At 35.4% G+C, this 25,308-nt stretch overlaps 1 protein-coding gene across 1 annotated transcript; it reads left to right on the forward strand.

Annotated features, from left to right (window-relative positions):
• The first annotated feature begins 2,932 nt into the window (after positions 1-2,932).
• On the forward strand, positions 2,933-24,171 carry LOC148303778 (uncharacterized). Its single transcript, XM_088269432.1, has 15 exons — positions 2,933-3,120; positions 3,748-3,977; positions 4,764-5,087; positions 5,791-5,908; positions 6,994-7,047; positions 9,034-9,251; positions 10,254-10,454; positions 12,285-12,588; positions 16,317-16,546; positions 17,692-18,015; positions 19,775-19,904; positions 19,989-20,039; positions 21,660-21,877; positions 22,837-23,037; positions 23,802-24,171. Exons 1-15 carry the CDS (start codon positions 3,054-3,056, stop codon positions 24,132-24,134), a joined length of 3,003 nt encoding a protein of 1,000 aa, XP_088125558.1. The 5' UTR covers positions 2,933-3,053; the 3' UTR covers positions 24,135-24,171.
• The last annotated feature ends 1,137 nt before the right edge of the window (positions 24,172-25,308 follow it).

A 25,308-nucleotide genomic window follows, 5' to 3' on the forward strand; every position in this document is an offset into this window, starting at 1 on the left:
TGATAAGAACTACGCACGACAGAATGTTCATTTGGTGGTTTTGTGTACACTAAAGGAAAAAAATGTGTGATTTGCTCCGCGGGCCGCGGGTTGGCCACCCTTGATGTATACAGTGCCATTTTCGTAAAAAAAAAAATACTACCTCAAGGGTGCTTATACAGATGTGGATTATGTTATAAAAAATTATGAAGATAGATAATTTAAAAAATTGTAAAGAAAAACGTCGGTAATCGGCTGAGTCTGAAGGAAGGGAAGTGAAGCCACCGTATTATTGAGCCTTCTTTTCGGACTTCTTGGGCTGGAGTATGGCCAAGATGTTGGACAGGACGCCTTTCTGAGCGATGGTCACGCCGAAGAACAGCTTGTTGAGCTCCCGTCATTGTGGATAAGCAATTGCAAATGACGGTAATAATCCTGGTCTACCTTTTGTTCTTGGCAGCCAACTTCAATAGGCCGGCTAGGTACTCCGCGACGCACCGGCCGCAACCCTCTCAGCATAGTTTTATTAGCAGCCTATGGAAAGTGATTAGTTCTCTATTCAACACTCTTCTTATCATTCATCACTCGCGTTGTGTATTACCACTTTAATTTAATTTTAAGCGGTATAACACTAAGTGAACGATGAATGATAAGGAGTGTTATATTAACATACTACAAAGTTAACAATGCTCTTATGCCAATATTTCCCAACATTTCCTTAGTTGGGTGAAGTAAGAGCATACATCAACTACTTAAAGGCCACTTCCTTATTAAACAACTTACCATCACGCCGCTTCTCCGCAGGGGTAGGCAGAGATAATAGAACACCATACCAATCTGTCTTTGCAAATAATCTTCGCCTCTTCGACATTCATGCATCTCCTCATAAATACTTACATATGCCCATTATTCACACTCCTGGTCTGACCACTTGTATTCAAAATACTCATTTATTTTTATTTTTACTTGGGAATTATACAGCTTGTATATAGAAAAAAAAGTTGGTTTGACCATAATAAAAGCCAATTGAATAATTCCACATATCGCTCACTCCTTTTTAAGAACGTCATAAATCAAAAAACTTGATTTTTCAGGAGAACGTTTTTAAAGTTTAAAAATATAACACAATGTATTGAAAATAAATATCAATCCACTTACTGAACTTTTTACTGTGCAACAGATCTTTTAAGGTAAAACCTGAAGGTTTATTCTCCATTTGAAAAATATTAAATATATATATTTTTTAATTTAACAAAACGTTTTCTTCAAAATGCAAAAACAACACTTTCTGCCCTGTAACGGGTAAATATTAAGTTAAAAATATGCCTCTTTTACTGGGATATAGTACATTTTTTGGACATTCCGAAAACATGCACAAGTGAAAATTGTCGATTTTTTTTATTTATGACGTTCTTGAAAGGAGTGAGCGATATATGTTATGGGTAAATGTATGTGAGGGTGTGTGCTTGTTTGTGTGTATGTATATGTGTATGAGTGTGGGAGTAAAAGGTAATCATGCTAAGTTTCAACCTTATTTGACTCATGAAAATAATTCAAGTACATTTGGCATGTGTGAATGAAAAAGTTAAAAAGAAAAGAAGTGGGTATTATTTACATCTCGTGTATAATATATCACAAAATATCCAAGCGACAATTCAACTGTCAGGTGATAACAGTTATCTATTGTAGTAAAAAAATGGATATTTGTTCGTTTTTGCTGAATAAATAAATCTCCACAGTGGTAATAAATATAACTGGTCGAGATTTATGGCCATTTTGATATAAGGCTGACATATTGCAAGTGCACAAGGCGATTCTAAATTGAAATCTAATATTGAGACAGAGGTATTCAACTACATCTTAAATGGTCAGCTGGAGTGTCCCTTAGAGACAAAATAATAAATTCATGGAAGCCTGGCTGTAACAGGCATCAATTGTAAGGTAGAGGAAAGGCAATTCAAATGGTATGAGCACATAGGATATAGAGAACCTGATCATATTGTAAACCAGGCGATCGTCATGGATCTTCCTCGAAAGACATCTAAAGGAAGACCAGAAAAATCATGGATACTATAGAAAGGATAACATGATTCGAATGCATGACCTAGGTGACGTTGTATGTCATAGAAGGACCTACAGTCTTTGGAGAAAAAGACCTGATCCTAACTGTATATTAAGATAATAAGTTGGGATGAAGCCAGGAAGAAGAAGAAGAAGGAAGAAGAAGAATAATTGGAAGAAGATTCAAGGCGAATTTTACAACAACCTCAAAAAAATGGTACTTTCGATTTTGGTCATATGTGTTCATCAGAACTTTTCGGGGGTGGAACCTGAGTAGACACTTCTAGAGATATCCCAAAACATGTAGAAATCGCCTGGTTTATGAACTAAATTCGCACGTGTTTGTTATGTTACATCATAATGACATGTTTTTTTTTTTCTAGAACGTTGGACTTATCACCCTTTATTCATCCTATCAACGTTACTATATGCCATACGTCGGTAAAGTGTGGTTCAAGAGCCTCTTGACCTTTTAAGTGTGGCTCCGGCACAAAAATTCGCGGGAAGGCTCTTCGATTCTATGCATTCATGCAAACAATCTTTTCCAAGCGTGAACCTTATTAAAAGCAAACTGAGAAATCGTCTTAATGTTTAGAACCTGGAAAGATGCTTAAAATAACGACATACAAACCTGAATTGATCAAGCATTTAAAGAAGATGCAAGTACATTAAAAGCAAAAAAAGTTGTGTTCTTATGCATATCTTAGTTTCAAAAGATTTTTTGCCAATTTATTCACTCACTTCATAGTTCATTTGAATATATATGTTTAAACAAATATATAATTTATCTTCCATTCTAAAATTGGATTGATCACGTTAGTTATATGTAGTATGCCTTAGTGCTATAGAATTTCTCTGTATGGTAGACACCTTGCGGAAAATAACAAATTTTTATCGTTAAAAAATGATCAATTACTTGGACTGAGAATTATAATCCAATATTCTATCTGACATTTAAGAATCTGAGAATTTGACAGTGTAATTGTCATTGATTTGTTCAACATTGAAAAATAATGGGTAAACGAGATGACTTGGAAACGAATGGCGGAATTCGCAATCAGCTGATTGCTGTAACAGTGAGTTAGTATTTATTTTATTTAAAAACTTATTTGTAACTTTATACGAAGGTACGGCAAAACGATGTATGATAGATGTTCAAATTATCAAGTAAAGGAATAATGTAAGGCTGAGATGCATTATAGATAAAATTAAGAAAGGTGTGTTGAGATGGTTTGGACATGTGGAGTGAGGGAGTAAAGAACGGAATAGCAAAACAAATTAATTTGGAAGTAAGAGTAGATGAAGAGTGAAAGAAATATGAACAGAGGAAGACGTGTCGGGTTGTGGTCCCGTGGTAAGTGTCGTGGGCTTTTGAGTCAGAGTTTCTCGGTTCGAACCCACTCTACCACAATTCGATACCTATTTCTAATATTGAATCAATGGCTATAATTTCTAATGGCTCACAGAAATAGTATGAAATTGAAGTATTTTTGAAAATAATAAAAACATAAATATTTATCTTTTCAACTAAAGAATAAAAACAAAAAAACTTGGCATGATCAAATATTTCAAAATTTTGAAAGTGGTCAGGTCAGAAGTTGAAATAATCGGCAGACAGGTACATATGATGAGTTGCATTAATTTATTATTTAAGGAAATGATCATTCAAAATCGGATCAATTTATTTATTTTTCTATTTTATTGTAGGTAATATATTGACCTTCAATCAAGGTTCTGCAATAGGTTGGGTTTCGCCATTTCTACCAATTTTAACAGCTGAAGATTCACCTTTGGGATACCCTTTAACGAATTTACAAAGTTCCTTGATAGCGTCTTCGTTCTGCATCGGATGCATAGTAGGAACACCTCTTTTTGGTTGGCTCACTGATAAGTTTGGAAGGAAACGAACGCTTTTGAGCACATCCACACTCTTTTTGGTAAGTGTATCATTCTTTTTCCAGTAATTATCGTTGTATCTTCAGCGATATCTTAGATTTTCGAAAACAATTCCTTACATCGGGATTAGTTAATGGCAGTATTTAACAGGAAGTTTTTATTTAGTATCGCACTTAAAGTATTTAATTTATTTCCTGAATTGGTGTTTTTATACGAGTATCCCTAATTTCAACCCGAAATTGTTGAACGTCGATGAAATTTCTAACGAAGATTACAAGTTGTTAGAACGATTAAGTTATTTTATTAATGATAATGAGAGTGTTAGTGGAAGTAATATTATGGTTCCTGGTAATCGTGAAAATGGTGAATGTGAGGTTAACCTTGAAAACATTTAGAAAATTTTTAAGCCAGACAACAAATGCGCAATTTGCAACTACCTACCACCAAATGCACAGTTTAGAAAACAAACTCAACACGCTTGACATTTTTTTGACATCTCAACAAAGATAAAGATGAATATGGAAGACCACTTTACTCACGCCCACATCCACCAATCTACCCATGATTAACAACCACACTACTCAAATTTTTGAAACTCCTAGGTATATAGTATGATCAATCTCATGACACAATTTTTGGATTGAGAAAGAAACCCCACAATTTGTTAACAAGTATTTGGACACACTCAAAATATTGTGAATCGACTCGCTTTATTCTTATTTCTTTATTTTTTATCATTTCGTTCATTAGCATGGCGTTCCATTCGTTGGCATGGCACTAAAATGTTAAATTTCCTCTTATAAACTCTTTTTTTTTATTTTCCTCAGATGTGTTGGACCTTAAAACTGTTTTGGCTAGACCCAAACATGATGATCTTTGGACGGTTCCTCATTGGGATTGGATCGGCGGGCACGTTGGTGGTTGTGCCTCTGTACTCTTCCGAAGTGTCCAACGTCGAGAACAGAGGTGTGCTGGGGGTCTGCCTGAGCTTCACCTTCAACGCCGGCATAGTGTTCATGTACGTGCTCGGCGCCTACCTGACTTACTTCACGACCCTGTGGATAATGATCGGCTTCCCTGTGGCTTTTATCATCCTCATGTCTCGCATGCCTGAGACACCTTCGTGTCTTGTGAAAGCAAACAAATTTGAGGTAAGACTCAAGACAAGTATTTGGACACACTCACAAATGTTGTAAATAAATTAACTAGTCAAATTATAAGCTTAATTAATAATAATGATTATATTGCGTTTCTCATGTATGTGATTATAATCCAGAATTTGGACCTAACACACTAATATAAGTGTTTCTGTTCAATAAAAAGCTCATTTTCATCTTACCAATAGATATCTCTAGTGAAGTTCTAGTGATTCAAGAACAAGGTTCCTAAATTGATTCATATATATAGAACTCCCAAGAATTTGAGCAGTGTGGTTGTCAATAATGGGTAGAATGTTACACGTGTGTAAAGTGATCACTTAAACCAGCCAGTCAGCCCCGTAAATGCCCAGACATCCATATTCTTCTTCATCTTTGATAAGATGTTAAAAAAATAATTGCTGAGCCGGAAAAACCCAGATTTATGTACAAGTATTTCGATACACTCAAAATTTTGTGAATAAAATTTTAAGTTCAAATTATCAGATGTTCAAAAAAACAATTCATTTTTAAGGCGTTTTTTCCTAATAATTCAGGGCTCAGATCTTTCATACACATAAAAGGGCATCTGATAAATATAATCTATCTCAATCCAACAAACATGGTTCTTATGAACTCATATATGTCATAAGATTGATGCAGGATTTCCAAAAAAATTATAAATTGTAAATTTTTTAAAATATTTTCATTATTTTAGGAGGCTAAAGATGCCTTGGCGTGGTTAAGAAGAGTTCCAGTTGAAAGTAATTTAGTCCAAAGTGAATTAGATTTACTCATTCATGAATCCAAATCCACAGGAGGAACCTCTTTCACAGGTAAGAACAATTATATCTTTACAGTATTTTAGTTAGTCGGCAACAAAAACGCGCTAAGATTGTCAGAAATGAAGACTTTAAGGAGCATATCTGGCAAGAGTCTTAGAGGTAGAATAAGGAACACCAGAATAAGAGAAATATGCGAGATGGAAAATGTCGTTAGGTGGAGAAGACAACGAAGGAGACAATGGTATGTGAGGAGAATGGAACCATCCAGGCTACCCTATATTGCACTGCACGGCCAACCAAAAGGTAGACGACACCCAGGAACACCAAAGAGATAGATTGACAACTGGGAATTGACATTACAGGAGGCTGATTCCTCCAGGCCACAAAGCCTACACCAAATAGAAGAGAATTAATTAATTAAGAGATTAATTTCTCATAAAATTATATCAAATCATGGTTATCAACTCCTGCCTTCTTTTATATATAACATAACAATTTGTATAGCCTCTCACCAGTCTGATGATGTCGGTAACGACGAAACCCGGTCGCTGGTCAAATAAAAAAGTGGAAAAGCTAAAAATATTGGTTTTAATCTAATAATAAATTAAAAATGCAATTCCATCACGAAGTGTCAGTGGATAATATAAATCTATTAAATAGAAGAGAGTATTTTACTGTTGGCAACTTTTTGGATCAATAGACCAAAGTGATTGGTCTTTTGTCCATTGATTAAGTTAGGAGTATCATGCTGTGGGCAGAAGTTGGGTTTTTCAAAATCAAAACTTGAATAAACCAAATATATAATACTTATCTACCAGTGTAACGTGTAAGCTGGAGATAGAGCAGAATAATTACGCAGACGCCGTGGCGTAGTTGGGTAGACGCTCGACTGCTAAATTGGCGTTGCGAGTTCGACTCCCAACAAGTGTAAAATAAATTTGAGAAAGAATTATTTTCAATTGGTCAGGGTGTGATGTATTTTTCACATGTACCTTCCCTATCCTTACTGTCCTACCTGCAAGACAAGCTTCTCAAATTAGAGGCTTTGCGGGTTATTCCATTAAAAATATATTATATGTATAAACAGAAATGTAAATTTCAGTTTAAATTTGGTTTAAACATTTGATTTTCTGCAGAGGGCGTCAAAACTCAAGATGTGTCAAAGAAAGTGTCGTCAATCAAATTTCTACGTGAGTGTTTTATTTATTTATTTTTTTTACTGATATCTACTAACTAATTTAAACTACTGAAATTATCAATTTGCTCAAATCGGAAAGTAATTACAGAACTAGACAAAGGGAATTGATTTCATTAATTGATTCTGCAGTCACTTTGTAGTAAAATCTATCCATTTTTACTTATTAACTGCCACTATTTCTTAAAATCTACTATGACACGTGTTTCGATGCATTCAGCATCATTTTCTTATTCTTTGTAACGCCAATCAGTGTATACATTTGTTTGTTTATTGCGTATTTCCAGCTTCTTGTATATTTGACAATTCGCCACCAAAAACTTGAAAATAATATAACATAAAAGTATATGTTTGTTATTTTTAGAACTTGGCACATGGCACTTAATACATGGCATGATTCATAGTCTCATGTGCGAGTTCGCGACAGTATTTATGGTTGATTAGAGCAACCTTTTTCATGCAGCAGAGACCCTTTGCGAACAAGGGTTTTGACACATCTAAAGTGTTGTGAATATGGTATACAAAGATTGCCTTGACTCAAAATTCGCTTCATTTTCCGTCAAGGAGAACACGTTTTCGTCACTTGACACATTATTATTTTTTGACATCTCATCAAAGATGAAGAAGAATATGGAAGTCTGGGCATTTACGGGGCTGACGACCGTCATAGGCTGGTTTAAGTGATCTCTTTACACACGTGTAAAATTTACCAATTCTACCCATTATTGAAAACCACACTACTCAAATTCTATATATAATATATGAACCGATTTCGGAACATTATTCTTGAATCACTAGAACTTCACTAGAGACATCTATTGGTGAGATGAAAAGAAGCTTTTTACTGAGCAGAAACTTTTTTATTAGTAAAATAATAATAATAATTTGGATAATTTGTATAGCGCCATTTTCGTAAAATACTACCTCAAGGGCGCTTATAAAGACATGGATAATAATAATAATAATAATAAGATGATGATGATAATGATATAAAAAAATGGATTAAAACGTCGTCAATCGATCTCGGGCTGTCGAGTCAGGAGCGGGAAAAAGATGAGCCGACAAATTAAAACGCCTTCCTCTTGATCCCATGGGCTGGAGAATGGCCAAGGTGTTGGGCAGGACGCATTCCTGAGCGATGGTCGTCACGCTGGAGGGCAGCTTGTTGATCTCCTCGTCATTGTGGATGGCCAACTTCCAACTTCCAGACTAGCACAGTTCAAACGGGACTTCACTTTTATCCTCTTTTGCCGCCCTTCCATGATCCGAAATGATGGTTTTGTCTCTGAGGTTTTCCGCTTTTGCTTTCATACAAATGGGAGCTGGCGCAATTGAGGTATTTAAGTTTGTAGTTCGATTTCATAAAATTTAACCGTTTAAGCACATGTTCTCAGATTGGTATTGTCTTTGCACATTTTTATTGCAGTCATTTATCCCCGAGAAGTAAGGGGTTTCGGATGAATACACTATGGTCGTAAAGTACCCTTAAGGGACGAACACAAAGCACTTTTTAACGCCAACTTGCCACATGTGTTCATTCGGCACAGATTCTTAGAAATACACTACACGGTTTAGACCAGCATTGCTATATTGAAGGACGCAATGATATTATTGATGCACTTTCATCAGTTAACAGCTAACCTTTATAAAATTATAACTTTTAATCATTTCAAGTTAACACCAATCACAATATTTATAGATGAGCAAAAAATTGTAGACTTGAGATGTAAATGTTCGGAGAAAATTAAATAAATGATGGAGCGGGTTCTCTCAGCAGCCGCGTCGGGCGCTCGAGGAACCACACGTATGTGATATCCGAATCCTGGATTATAATCACACACATGAGAAACGCCAGAAAATACCATTTTCATTTTTATTATTAAGCTTATAATTTGACCAGATAATTTATTTACAACATCTTATCACATTACAAAAAACTATTCACAAAATATAACATGACATTAAAATTGTTTAATTTTAGTGAATTCTCCACCATCTCTGAGAGCTCTGGCCCTCACATCGTCTCTTCTGATAGTCCAATGCTTCATGGGCATGTTCGCCATTCTGTCTTATGCCAACACCATATTCAAGGAAGCCGGAAGTACCTTGTCGCCATCGGCATCCAGCATCATAATTGGCTTTCTCCAACTCCTCGGGTCTGTGGTTGCGTCATCGCTAATCGACAAACTTGGTAGACGGGTAAGAATATCTTTATATTGGTGTAAGAGATGGAATGTTGCTCTGTGACTAATTTCTCTATCTTTTTTGTTACTTATATTATCTAGCTTTTTTCCGTTACACTGTAATAAAGTTCAAATTAAGTTCACTTTACACGTGTGTAACATTCACCAATTCTACCCATAATTGAGTTTCAATAAATTGAATAGTGTGGTTGTCAATCACGGGTAGAATTGGTGAATATTACACGTGTGTAAAGTGATCATTTTAACCAGCATTTTGATCGTAAGCCGATCCATATGCTGTCTATGCGATCGTAAGCCCCGCAAATGCCCATATTTTTTAATTCTTCTTCATCTTTGTTGAGATGTCAAAAAATAATACAAAAAATAACTCCTAATTGGAGATAATTCAGATTTGCGAAGAATTATTTGTATTATTTATTGATTCGGCATTAACTTTGTGGAATGGCATGATTATTTCATTAAAATTAAACACTTGAATATACCGTTTTATTTTTGTTTACGACTAGTTTCGAAAACGACAGATGTTTTTATCTTCTGGTACAAATTAAAACATTAGTTTTTATTTATACCAGAAGATGAAAACATCTGTCGTTTTCGAAACTAGTCGTTAATAAATATAAAACTCGATAAAGTGGTATATTCAAGTGTTTAATTTTAGTAAAATAATAATTATTTGGACACATTCAAAATTTTGTAATTTTTTTTTATTTATTTACATTTGTCAAAACGTTTACTTAATTTTTTACACAGGTTTTTTGAGACCTTCAAATAAAATACGACCATAAAATTAATAAACAAGCTAGTTGTTACTATTTTTTTTTACATATATTGCCTCGGTGCTCCCCACAGATTGGATGGTAAATTTTACGAATGTCCCGTAATCTTAAAAAAACTGGATTGTGGACTGAAAAAAATTGATTGAATGTCCGTTGTAAAATTTACAACGGACCAAGTACCGGGTCAAAAAAAAACAATCTAATGTGATATTTTTTTCTAGATTATTCTCATCTCTTCCTGCTGCTCTGTTATCCTGTCGATGAGTTCCTTGGGGGCCTACTTCTACGTACGTGATTCCGGATATGACGTCGCCTCGTTAGGTTGGCTTCCTGTAGTCGCTCTGTCCACGGCACTTTTCACATTCTCCACGGGAATAGGACCTGTTCCATTCATTCTTCCATCGGAAGTGTTTCTCGTTCAGGTACACATATTTTTTTATTATTCTTGCATACATCCTAAAAAAGGGTATCTGTTAAATAAAAGCTTTTTCAATCCAACAAAGATGACTCTTGTGAGCTCATATTTACAGGGTCATGAGATTAATGATATATCGCTCACTCCTTTCAAGAACGTCATAAAACAAAAATCGTCAATTTTCAGTTATGCATGTTTTCGGAATGCCCAAAAAATGTACTATATCCCAGCAAAAGCGGCATATTTTAAACTTAATATTTACCCGCTACAGGGCAGAAAGTGTTGTTTTTGCATTTTTAAGAAAAGGTATTGTTTAATTATTTATTTTTTAAATATACTAAATATTTTTCAAATGGACAAAAAACCCTCAGATTATACCTTAAAAGATCTGTTGCACAAGTTCATTAAGTGGCTTGATATTTATTTTTAATACATTGTATTATATTTTTAAACTTTTAAAACGTTCTCCTGAAAAATCAAGTTTTTTTTTTATTTTTGAGGTTCTTGAAAGGAGTGGGCGATATGTAGGAGTTTCAAAAATTTTATTACAATGGTTGTAAATCATGGGTTGAATGGTGAGTGTTGCAGTGTGTAAAGTGATCACTTAATCAGCCTATGATAGGTCATAAACCCTGTTAATACCCAGACTTCCATATCCATATTCACCATCTATGTTGAGATATCAAAACATGTTGTTTTTTTAATCTTATCCTCACTCAATGGTGCATAGGGCACTGCATCATATAAAAGCAGTGTCATCTTGATCGTTAACACACGAAGTAAAGGTGATTAGGTACCAGTCCAGGGTAATATAAACTAAATATTAGTGAAAATAAATACTATAAAAGTGATTTACAAATTAAATAAGAGTGAATAATTATATATTTTATATAAAGCACTAACTTTGTGATTTTCCATTTAATAATTAAAATGCAATTTTGTTTTAAAGTCACCATAAATGATTTATTATAACTTAATTATAATGTCTACCGGTTTCGAAGCTAACCGCTTGTTTATCAAGACTGATTAATACTTGATAAAGAAGCGGTTTGCTTTGAAACCGGTAGACATTATAATTAAGTTATAATAAAATATTTATACCGATTTTAAAACAAAGTTACATTTTAATTATATATGGTGAAAAATTATATATATTTATTTTACCTCCCCCCCTGGGGATCGAATCCAGTACGGTAGCCGAGCATGCTGACCATTACACTATAGAGGCGGACATTATTAATGTATCGAGTGAAGATTGTTTTAGGGGGATTTTAAATTCTTCTCTTAGTATTATTTTTGACATCTCATCAAAGATGAAGAAGAATATGGAAGTCTGGGCATTTACGGGGCTGACGACCGTCATAGGCTGGTTTAAGTGATCACTTTACACACGTGTAACATTCACCAATTCTACCCATTATTGACAACCACACTACTCAAATTCTTGGAAGTTCTATATATATGAACCAATTTAGAAACCCTGTTCTTGAATCACTAGAACTTCACTAGAGACATCTATTGGTGAGATGTAAAGAAGCTTTTTATTAAGCAGAAACTCTTTTATTAGTATGTGAGGTCCGAATCCTGGATTATAATCACACACATGAGAAACGCCAAAAAATACCATTTTCATTTTTATTATTAAGCTTATAATTTGACCAGATAATTTATTTACAACATTTTGAGTGTGTCCAAATACTTGTTCACAAAATCTGGATTATCTCCAATTACAGGAGTTATTTTCATATTATTATTTTTGACATCTCATCAAAGATGACATCACATCTTCTCTTAGGTCTTATTCATGTTTCTGCATTCACCTTTTTTATCTCTTCAGGTTCGTGGTTTGTGTACGAGCATCGGCCTAACCACCATGTGGATATCAACGTTCATTATCGCCCAGTTCTATCCCGCCGTCGTGGCTGCCTTGGGAAGCCACGTCGTGTTTTGGTTTTTCTCCTTCGTGGGCTGTCTGGCCATTGCGATATCCGTGTTCTTCCAGCCTGAAACCAAAGGAAGACCGATAGAAGAAATAGTGGCACACTTTGAAGGGAAGAAAGTGAAGAAAAATAATCTGGATACTGAAGAAGAAGTTGGAGTACTGCTGCAGAATGTTAAACTTGTTATTAATAACTTTGAAAACGAAAAAATGGAGAAAGAATAAACGAATAACACTAATGACTTGTTTATTGTAACTGTAGACAGTTGGTAGAATTCCATATTGAATTGTTGGGTAATATATCCAAAATAAAACAAGGTTTGTTGGATTGAATTCTACTTTTATTTATGTATATTTTAATACGTGACGCGTTTCGTCTTCTTAGGACATTATCAAACACTAACCTAAGTCAGAGTAAATGTAGAATTCTATTTTGGATATCTTACCCAATTAATGACTTGACTTTTATTCGGCGTTAGTTCTTCTCTTTTATATTCTTGCATACATCCGAAAAAGGGTATCTGATAAGGGCTTTCCTAGTCCTTTTTTGTACAAAAGAGAAATATTAGTGTTTTTATTATTTACAAAAATACATATTTCTATTTCATACTATTTGTGTCAGCCCAAGCGGTTCATTAGGGTGGTGTCGAACCGAGAAACTCTGACTCGAGAGTCCGCGACATAACCTCAGGACCACAACCCGACACAATTGTTAGACCCTGTTAGAGTAGCTTGAGTCTGCCTGGTATTCCTTCTCAGGACTATGGATTTTAAGTATATCTAGGTCGCAGAGGAATGGTATATTTGCTTCAGCACACTTACAACACTTGGATGAGAGAGGCTGATGAAGGGGTCCAATCACATCATATGACTGATTGTGCAGCACAGATGAGGGCAGCACAAAAAGTCCAGTCAAGTATATTCCGGAGCCAGGAGATCTGCCTTCTGCCCACACCTCGTGGACCCTCCACTAGGTGCAATAGCTCGTACTTGTCTCCTCTCAGCACATGCCCCAGATAGGGCACCTTCCGGACCTTGATATCAGTCAGCAACTGTCTCCCTGCTCTTGTTCTTTGGAGCACATTTGCGTTTCTGACTATATCAGTCCATGAATGTTTATATTTATTTTTAATCTATGTTTATATTTATTTGAGAATGCGGAAAGCCAATGGGTATGTCTGTACCTAGAAGGTAGTATAGTCATATTAAAAGCTGTCCCACCGCATTCACAGATCTGATACAGAAGCATCTAGGCTTCCTGGCAGACCCTCTCTTGCAAAGCATTTTTTTAAATGAACTAAGTTGCGAAATTTACAGAATGTTCCTGACCATATCAGTCCATGGAAAATAAAATAAATTCTAACTTATTCATTTGAAAACACAACATTAAGTTATTATGTAAGAATTATGGACTGGACTAAACTATAATTCTTTTAAACATTTTATTCTTATCGCGGACTTATTACTATTTTGTTGTATTTTTCTGACGTTATCAGATAACTTGTTTAGTTTCTGATTACTTTGATTTAGAACGGACAGTTTACTCTTACACGAAACATTAACCTCAACAGGGCTGTTCAATAACTAAATTAATTAAAAATAACTTATTTTTTTCCATTTTTTTAACTACAAAACTATTTACGACATCTTGAGTGTGTCCAAAAACTTTGTTAGGAGTTATTTTTTATGATATTTTGGCATTTTAATAATATAAAAATAACTCCTAATTGGAGATAATCTAGATTTGTGAACATGTATTTGGATACACTCAAGATGTTGTTAATAAATTAACTGGTCAAATTTAAGCTAAAATAAAAAAATAAAAGGATATTTTATAGCGTTTCTCCTGTATGTGATTATAATCCAGGATTCGGACCTCACATACTAATAAAAAGTGTTTCTGCTCAATAAAAAGCTTCTTTTCATCTCACCAATAGATGTCTCTTGTAAAGTTCTAGTGATTCAAGAATAATGTTTCAAAATTGGTTTATATATATAGAACTTCCAAGAATTTGAGAAGTGTGGTTGTCAATAATGGGTAGAATTGGTGAATTTTACACGTGTCTAAGGTGATCACTTAAACCAACCTATGACGGTCGTAAGCCCCGTAAATGCCCAGACTTCCATATTCTTCTTCATCTTTGATGATTTGTCAAAAAATAATATGGAATGAATTACTTCTCCTTGTTAAAAATTCACCCTCTCTAATAACTTTTAAGAAACGTCTGAGACATTACTATCTATCATTAGAATCCTAACTGTCCATCAAACCTCCTCCCTTAGTTTTTTCCTCTACCTCCTTCCCTTTGCCCTCCTTATTATCATCTTTTGTAATTTATGTTTATTTAAATGTTCAAGTACTGTCTACCCTCTGATTTGCTATACATATATGGTATCAAACGTTTTGATCAACATCACTGGTCTGTTTTTGGTTAGTTGTAAGATATTGCTTTTTAGCAATAAGCCCGCCAATGTACTAATTTCTTATCTGTACATGAAGTTTAAATAAATAAATAATATTAAGGACTTTTAAAATGCCTTTGATGCATTATACTTTACCAAAAACATATACTTTGTATCATATCTTTAATTTACTATCCATGTTTAAACAAATAAAACCTTTATCACGACATTCTTCTCTCATTTTTGGACAGAAACATTAGAAGATATTAAAAATTGTTACGTGAATCTCGCTTTGAAATTTTGTCAACAAAATGTATTCATGTTTATTAAATTAAAACTTGATAAATGTTCTCGAAGGTTAAAATTGTAACATAGTTTATAGTGAAACTCTTCAAATTTTAAACTGAAAATTATATATAATGGATACAGAAAAAGCTTCAGATACGAATGGCGGACTCCGAAATCAGTTCATAGCCGTTATAATAAGTGAGTATTATCTTATATTATTTTTGACACCTCAAAAAAGATGAAGAAGAATATAGAAGTCTGGGTATTTTTGGGGCTTTCGACCGTCATAAGCTGGTTTAAGTGATCACTTTACACACGTGTAACATTCACCAATTCTATACACAATTGACAACCACACTACTCAAATTCTTGTAACTTCTAAACATACTGTTCAATTTCAGAACATAGTGCTTTGATCAATAGAATTTCACTAAGGACATCTATGGTGAGATGAAAGAAACGCTTTCATTTATTTGTGAGCTCCGAATCCTGGATTATAATCACATACATGAGAAACACATGAAAATATCCTCTTTCATTGTTTTATTTCAGCTTATAATTTGACCTAATTTGTTAATTTATATACACCATTTTGAGTAAAACATTTAAAATAAAATTTAAAAATAAAATAAAGTAACTCCTAATTTGAGAAAATCCAGACTTGTGAACAAGTATTTGAACACACTCAAAATGTTGAGTATTACTTGTTGAACTAGTTTTTTGTATAGTTTGGTCGCATTATGAGAAGAGTCTATAAATAGTTACTGCGAGATATGGTGCTTATCTGAAAGAGATAAGAATAGGCTGAATGCTTTCGAGATGTGGACCTATAGAAGAATGGATATCATGGAGAGATCACATCTCCAACGACGAGGTACCTACTATGAATAATCACACAAAGAAAGCACCTGCTCGCGACTATCTCCAAGAGACGTCAAATGGACCGGTCACGTGGGGAGGCAGGAGAAGTTCCTGCACCTGGTAATAGGAGAACAAACGCCAGAGGACGGCCACGCCTCCAAAACAGGGTACTTTACACACGTGTAACATTCACCAATTCTACCCATTATTGACAACTACACTAATCAAATTCTTGGAAGTTCCATATATATGTATGAACCAGATTTGAAACATTATTCTCGAATCATCAGAACTTCACTAGAGACATCTATTGGTGAGATGAAAAGAAGCTTTTTATTGAGCAGAAACTGTTTTATTGAATTATCTCCCCAATTTCAGGTAACATTTTGATCTTTAATCAGGGCTCTGTCGTCGGCTGGGTGTCTCCATCTCTACCCATACTTAAAGCCGACGACTCACCTCTAGGCAAACCATTGACAGACTTGGAGACTTCGATGATAGCGTCTTCCTTCTGCGTGGGAGCCATTGTTGGAACACCCCTGTACGGATGGCTCGCAGACAAGTTGGGAAGAAAGCGAGCTCTTTTGACGACATCAATGCTCTTTTTGGTAAGTTTAATAAAACTAAATAATAAAATAAAATTAATAAAAGTAATAAAATAAAATTTGTGATTTGCGTTATAAATTTGTAAGGTTGCTATACATATTATTCTTGATCTTGACCTTATGGTGCATAAGGCACTGCAACGTGTTGAAGAGCAAAAATTGAAGAGGCAGTAGGACATAAAGATCTATCAGATTTCTCTAACCCTTATCCGCACATCAATGGTGCATAGGGCACTGCGTCATATAAACGCAGTGTTATCTTGATCGTTTACACATGAAGGAAAGGTGATCAGCCCTCCGCTTCAGGTACCAGTCCAGGGTAATATTAAATAAATAATATAGTGAAAAAATCACTTATATTTAATTGACCCCCTGGGAATTGAACCCGGGACCTCCAGTACGGTAGCCGAGCGTGCTGACCATTACACTACGGAGGTGGACCATCTATCCAGATTTAGTGGTGTCTTATTTAGAAAATATGACATATAAATGAGCTATGTGACAAATCTTGATTGATATAAGATATTGAATCCATTGTGTCTATTGTATTTTTTTATTCTTTTTTACGGATCAACCTTATTAATTTATTATTTACTATACACATTTTAAAGGCATAAAAACTAAATATGCTATAAATCCTTGTACATAATAATGCTCGGGATATCCTGGAGAGACCACATCTCCAACGACGAGGTGCTACGATTGATCAAGGAAAGGAAGCACCTAATCGCGACTATCTCCAAAGACGCGCCGAATGGATCGGCCACGTGCTAAGACAAGAGGGTTTCCTGCGCCAAATAATAGAGGGGACGATGGAGGGAATAAAAGCCAGAGGACGCCCACGCTGCCAATACCTAAGCGACTACGAAAACATGGGCTGCTCGACGTATGAGGAGCTAAAGAGGACTTCCGAAAATAGGCGAGAATGGCGAAAGAGATGTCATCTGTTGCTACAGACCAATCCGCAGGATTGAGACCAAAGAAGAAGAATAGGCAACGAAAAGTTTCTAAGGCAACTAATAATTTATTTTTTAATTAAAAAAACCATCTCATCAATTGGCCAACACACAATCTACAAGAAAAATCCCTGTAATCCATTCGATGTACAATCCAATGCATATTTCTGACTGTGCCAATTTCTTCACCAGACCTGTTGGAGTCTAAAGCTGCTATGGCTGAACCCGATGGCCATGATTTTCGCGAGGTTCATCATCGGCATCGGTTCCGCAGGCGCTTTGGTCATCGTTCCTCTGTACTCCTCGGAGGTGGCCAGTGTTGAGGCCAGAGGCATGTTGGGCGTCTGCCTGACCTTCTCCTTTAACACGGGCATTATCTTCATGTACGTCATCGGAGCCTACATCGGGTACTTCATCAATCTCGGGATACTGATATGTTTCCCGGTAATATTCATCGTCTTGATGTCTCGGATGCCTGACACCCCGTCAGACCTGGTGAAATTCAAGAAATTCAAGGTAAGAAAGAGGGTTTTCACCATTTTCGTTCTTATGACCCCCAAAGGCTGTACGAGTATATTCGTCAAATTCCACCCTCTGAGATTCTTAAGACGGCTTAAATATTTTTTATTTATATTATAATTGTCCGAGACAGCTTTCATCGTTGACCCTTTTAACTCTTTTATTTGTTGTTTCAATCTTCTGAGAGACTGTTCTCTTGTGATCTTTTCTTCAACTGTCTGTTACTACCAGCTTCTCACGATTGTCCTTGCCGTTAGTTTTTTCTCCCTCTTCCCACAAAATAAAGCCTGTTTTTCTGTATCATTCTTTGATTTGGTTATAAATCTTGATAAATAAATGTCAGTTATTGGATTGAATATCAAGAATAAGAAATTAAAGACTACATCTCCAGTCTACTATTACTAACGTTGCTTCAAAGACAATCTCAAGATATTAACATTTTTTATATTATTTATTCTAAAAGATCAGGCATTGGATTTTTCACCCTACGGATGATATATTAATACTTTTCAATTCAAACCCTTATTCACACCCCAATGATGCATAGGGCACTGTATTATATAAACACAGTGTTATCTTGATCGTTAACACACGAAGGAAAGGTAATCAGCCCAGTACCAGTCCAGGTAATACAGTATTGAATAAATATTAGAGTGAAAAAATTACATATATATTTATTTACCCGCTACAGGAGAATTGAACCCGGGACCTCCAGTACGGTAGCCGAGCGTGCTGACCATTACACCACGGAGGCGGACGAATATATTAATATACTCGTTTATTATTGGTGTTTCAACAGTAGACGAAGCATCTATCGCTTTATACAAACGGAGATAGAAGTCTGAACATCCCAGAACTTATGACCTGCCTTTGGCTGGCTTAAGTAATCATCTTATACACTCGTGTAATGTTTACCATTCTGTCCATTATCTAACATCCATATTGAATTAATTTTCGAAAGATGTAACACACATATGCATTGTTATTGGATTTCTTTCGTATATTGATAGATTGAGAATTTTGACTGACAGTGGTACCCTCAGTTGAGAATTCGTACAAGCCAAACACCAGGTCACCATAACCCATTAGATACTCGGGCTTTAATCTTATTTTTTACAAAAATGAAAGACGCTTCATCTCAAGCTGAGACACATATATAACATACTCGTATATACATTTATACTAACCATAGGGTGAATAATCTCGTAGTGGTTCTTTTGTGGCATCGTACATCATATTTCCTGGTTCCTCACGAAGTCATACCACTGAACGTTTAAAATTCTTAACAGGCAACTATCTCACTGCTGAGTTTACGGCTGCTCTGGGCCTTTGAAGGTGTCACGTCTCACAACCTTATAAGAGAATAGAAGCGATGCAGGCATTGTGCATTGAAAACAACTTGTGCTATAACTAAATACTAATCCCTTTCACCGGGTATTTCTAGAAAATTTGGTGACGGATTTACAATCTTGAATTTATTTGGATTGGCAGTGACAAGGATATTGAAAGCTTTTAAATGTAAATTCACAGTAAGATCGGAATACAATTTTATATTGTTTCACTTTTTCAATAAATTTCAGAACTTAGTTTTAAAAAAATGCTTTGCAAGAGCAGATCTGTCAGGAAGCCTAGATGCTTCTGTATCAGATCTGGGCATGCGGTGGGACAGCTTTCAATGTGCTATAAACACATCCTAGAGATGAAAACTTAAAACTGTTGTTATTTTAATTATTTCAAAGTCGTGTTATATGCCCAGGAAGCTGCAGAAGCCTTGGCATGGCTCAGACGCGTTCCAGAAAACAGTCCACTGGTCAAAAATGAGTTGAACCAATTGATACAAGAATCCAAAGCTTCAGGCGGCAGAACTTATTCCAATACTGGAGAAGGTGATAATATTTTGCACTTCATATTATATTTGGAAATGTGAATTACCTCTTAAATTTCTGTTTAACTCACCACATTTTTTTCAGCAGACGTATACAGCAAAAGGCAAGAAAAAGTATCGTCCTTCAAGTTTTTAAGTAAGTAAGAAAAACAACTTTAAAAAATTAAACAACTCTGTTTTAACCACTTTTTTATTATTAGTACACTTTAACCTACCGGTTTCGACAAGAATCTTGTCATCGTCAGGGTTTATTGAATTCTAAAACATCAAAAACATTAAAATACTCATAATTAATTACATTCCCTTACCAAAAACTAAATCTTAAATGTTATTGTGCATTGCATAGCAACTCCAAATAACAACTAATAAAATGTGCTACAAAGTATCTGCGAAAAACCAACTTTATTGCTATAAACCAGCTTACAAAATAACTAACATAATATAATAAATAGAATGCCACACCAATCTGTCTTTGCGAACAATCTTAGCCTCTTTCACATTTATGCAACGCCTCGTACGTATCCACCGATTATTCCGACAACTGACCTGACCACTTTCGAATATTTAAAATATCTGATATTACCAAATTTTCCTTAGCCTTCCTCTACTACTATGAACCACATTCACACACGTCACAACAAAGACATTGGTGTGACGTTCTATTCTCTCTGCCTACTCCTGCGGAGATGCGGAAACAATTATGAGTTCTGATATCTCAATTTTGAATTCAACCATCTTTACTTTTATTTTTTTTACAAAAATGTTAGTAATATTAGTATATAACCACTCACCGATATTTTTATGTTTGCCTGTTCTAAGACGTACCCGTCTCTTCGTCAGGACAATTACTACAACAGCATCCAAACAATACTATCTGTCACCATCATCGCACCATTCACACACTTACTATCACATGCGATTTTGGTCGACTCGAGGATCAACATGCACTAGGGGTTGCTGAACATGCATGCATTAAGAGCCGAAGTCTGAGATGCACTAGTTTAGTTTCAAGTGTGTGAATATGCTATGGTGGTGACGGGTAGTATTGTTTGCATAATGTTGTAGTGATTGTCTTGACGAAGAGACGGGTACGTCTCGAAACCGGTAGACATAAAAATCTCGGTGAGTGGTTATTAACTAACAATATTACTAGTATTTTTGTAAAAAAAACGTTAAAGTAAAAATGACTAACCACAAAGTAAATTATTTAAATATTAATAATAATATACCAAGAATATGCATGTAAACAAAATATCTTTATTTTATTTATTTATTTCAAAACATATCACATACATAAATCATATATACATATAATATTCCCGATGAGTAATTTCTATTTCTCATTTTGGGACATGGGATTAAGGTTAACAAGACTGGAACACAAATAATAAAGTACCTAACAAAAAAGATTTTTTCAAATAACCAAAACTAATGCTAATGCATGGCAAAATGTAAAAACTATAAACAGGTATAATTAATAGGCAAAAGAAGTATATTTAAAAGAAAGAAATGAGAAAACACAATCAGCAGACAGACTTCCACGTGTCGCTCTTTAAGGAAACCATGTAGGACGCAGACCCCTAGGCAGACCTCCAAAAAGGTGGAAAGACAGCCCATCAGCGGCAAAAATCCCAAGAGTGACAAGCGCAGACACAAACAGATCCTTAGGATCTACAAAAAGAATAAGAAAAAGAGGAAGAATATGCTATCATCTTTATTAATTAATATTATATTCAATTTATGACCATTGTTACAGTCAATTCTCCGCCATCTTTGAGGGCTCTCGCTTTGACCACATCTCTACTGACGACCCAATGCTTCATAGGCATGTTCGCCGTGTTGTCGTATGCGAACATCATTTTTAAAGAAGCAGGAAGCACTCTATCGCCCAACGTATCCAGCATTATCATTGGAGTCCTTCAGCTAGCTGGATCCTTCGTTGCTTCATCGCTGATTGAAAGACTTGGCAGAAAGGTATATTACATTTAATTTTTAACTCACATTTTGTATTAATTTGTCGACTCAGCTCATCGCTCAGGGAGGCGTCCTGCCCAACATCTTGGCCATGCTCCAGACCAAGAAGACCGAGAAGACCGAGAAGAAGGCGCAATAATACGGCGGCTCCACTTTCCTCCCTTCAGACTCAGCCGATTGACGACGTTTTTCATAAATATTTTTTCTATTATTATTTGACATCTCATCAAAGATGAAGAAGAATATGGAAGTCTGGGCATTTACGGGGCTGACGACCGTCATAGGTTGGTTTAAGTAATCATTTTACACACTTGTAACATTCACTAATTCTACCCATTATTGACAACCACACTTCTCAAATTCTTGGAAGTTCTATTTATATGAACCAATTTTGAAACATTTTTCTTGAATCACTAAGAACTTCACAAGAGACATCTATTGGTGAGATGAAGAGAAGCTTTTTATTGAGCAGAAACTCTTTTATTAGTATATGAGGTCCGAATCCTGGATTATAAACACTTTAATTTTTATCATTTTAGCTTATAAATTGACCAGATAATTTATTTACAACATTTTGAGTGTGTCCAAATACTTGTTCACCAATCTGGATTATCTCTAATTATAGGAGTATTTTTCGTATATGAAAAATAGTGCTATAATTGTAGAAAATCCAGATTGGTGAACAAGTATTTGGACACACTCAAAATGTTGTAACTCAACTCATCGCTCAGGAAGGCGTCCTGCCCAACATCTTGGCCATGCTCCAGACCAAGAAGACCGAGAATAAGGCGGCTCCACTTTCCCCCCTTCAGACTCAGTCGATCGACGACGTTTTTCATTAATATTTTTTCTTACCTATCATTACCATTTTCATATCATAATCCATATCTGTATTAAGCACCCTTGAGGTTTATTAGATAGTATGGATAATTCTTGATTGAATATTTTCTATCGTCCAGATTCTTCTCATCACTTCCTGCTTCACTGTGGTCCTGTGCATGGGTTCTCTTGGAACCTTCTTCTACGTTCGTGATTCCGGTTATGACGTCAGTTCATGGGGTTGGCTTCCCGTCGTGGCTCTCTCAACGGCACTTTGTACGTACTCCATGGGAATTGGACCTATCCCATTCATTCTACCATCGGAAATCTTTTTGGTTCAGGTAAGAAATATGTCCAATTTTTAAGATCATAAAGCTTAAATATAAGAGATGATAACTTTTTCATTATACGTAGGTAACATTTGAAATAATTGAATTTTTTTATTAAAACACCGTTTTTGTATTGAAAAGGTTCACCTTTTTTTTAGGAAATTTTTCCTTCAGGAAAATTTTCCTTTTAAATAAATATATGATTGTAAATATAGAAAGGTGTGTAGAGATGTTTTGGAAATGTGGAACGAATGAGTGAGGAAAGAACGGTAAAACAAATCTACAAGGCGAATGTTGTTGGAAAAAGAAGCAGAGGAAGACCGAGGTAAACCTCATAAACTTTCAAGTATTTATAAGATTTAAGTTTTGTACTGACATTTTTTTTTGACCAGCAACCGGGTTTCGTCCTTACTGACATCATCATACTGGTGATGGTTCAAGTATTTTTCACCATCACGTATGTCAAATACTTGAAAGCGGCCAGGTCAGGAGTCGAAATAATCGTCGGGTGTGTATAAGGAGATTCATGAATGTAGAAGAGGCAAATAATATTTTCATAGATAGAATGGTGTGGCGTTCTATTCCATCTGCCTACCTGTGGGGAAGCGGTGTAGTTATAATTTAGTAAAGACGACGATCAGAACCGTCAAGGCGCTGTTTAGAGCTGCCCAATACAAATACAATTAATCTCAAGAGATAGTCGACTAGAGGGGGCCTGACATGACACGCGCAGAAGAAGAAGATAATATTTAACTCTTGTTATCATAATTTTCCAGGTCCGCGGTCTGTGCACAAGCATCGGACTGACAAGCATGTGGATCTCCACATTCATCATCGCTCAATTCTACCCCTCAGTTGTCGCAGCCTTTGGCAACCACGTAGTCTTTTGGTTCTTCGCTTTGGACGGCTGCCTGGCCATCCTGATATCGGCCCTCTTCCAGCCAGAGACCAAAGGCAGGTCGATAGAAGAGACCGTCGCCCATTTTGCTGGAAAGAAGGCAAAGAAAACAAAAATTGAAAGCGGAGAAGAAGTTGGAGTGCTGTTGCAGAATGTAAAATTGAGAATCTGCAATATGGGAGAAGAACCAGAGAAATTAGACAAGAACTGAGCTTTAAATATAATATAAAAATAGAACACTTGCAAAATACCATTTTTGAATTAATTGATGTAAACGAGTCCTTCAGTTTTTTAGACAAGTCGCTCACTCCTTTCAAGAACGTCATTTTATCAAAAAACTTGATTTTTCTGGAGAACGTTTTTGAAGTTTAACCCTTTCCGGTCCATAAAAAAAACTTTAAAAATCCACCAGGTCCACAATAGATTTACAGTATTACAGGGTTTAACAATACATCCAAGTTTTTTTTTAAATAAAACTACACTTGTGTTTAAAATTTATTTTTATTTTGAATGTATACAATCTTATCTTTTATTATTACATTTTACACTAAATACGAGTGAGAAAAAAATAAGTTTGCTTGTATTTTAACTCTAAACTGATGAAGAAAAAAATGTCGAATGACATTCGACATTGGACTCACCGGAATAAAGTCGATGTCGAATGACAGTATAAAAATAAATATCAAGCCACTTATTGAACTTTTTACTGTGCAACAGATCTTTTTAGGTACAACCTGAAGGTTTTTTCTCCATTTGAAAAATATTTAGTACATTTGAAAAAATAATTAAACAATAACTTTTCTTCAAAATGCAAAAAAAAACATTTTCTGCCCTGTAACGGGTAAATATTAAGTTAAAAATATGCCTTTTTTGCTGGGATATAGTACATTTCCTAGGCATTCTGAAAACATACATAACTGAAAATCGTCGATTTTTGATTTATGACGTTCTTGAAAGGAGTGAGCGATTTGTCTACATGGCGATGTCGCCAGAAGAAATGATGACAGCCTTTAAATGTTAATGGTCATGGGAAGGGAATGGTATTTTAGGGATATACTCCAAATTCTCTGGACAAGGACGAAGACAAACATCTCTATTTCGAAAGAGCTAAATAAAGATGACTGTTTGAGACAAACCCTTCAGTTTTTTGGACACATCGCCAAAATGAACGACGATACCCTTTAAAAATTAATGGTCATGGGAGGGGTCGAAGAGAACATGGTTCGAAGACTTGCCCTAGGTAACGATGTCCATGAGAGAAGGCTCTACAACCTGAGAACAAAGAGAGCTGACGATAAGTTGTGTTAGGTTAGGTAGCCAGGAAGAAGGCGGGGTCGAAGGTAGTAGGAGAAGAGGATCAATTACCAGATGGATTGTCTAAATCA

Source organism: Brachycentrus maculatus, unplaced genomic scaffold, assembly GCF_059751285.1.
Source record: "Brachycentrus maculatus isolate JH-2025_06_01 unplaced genomic scaffold, ASM5975128v1 h1tg000349l, whole genome shotgun sequence".
Classification (NCBI taxonomy): Eukaryota; Metazoa; Arthropoda; class Insecta; order Trichoptera; family Brachycentridae; genus Brachycentrus; species Brachycentrus maculatus.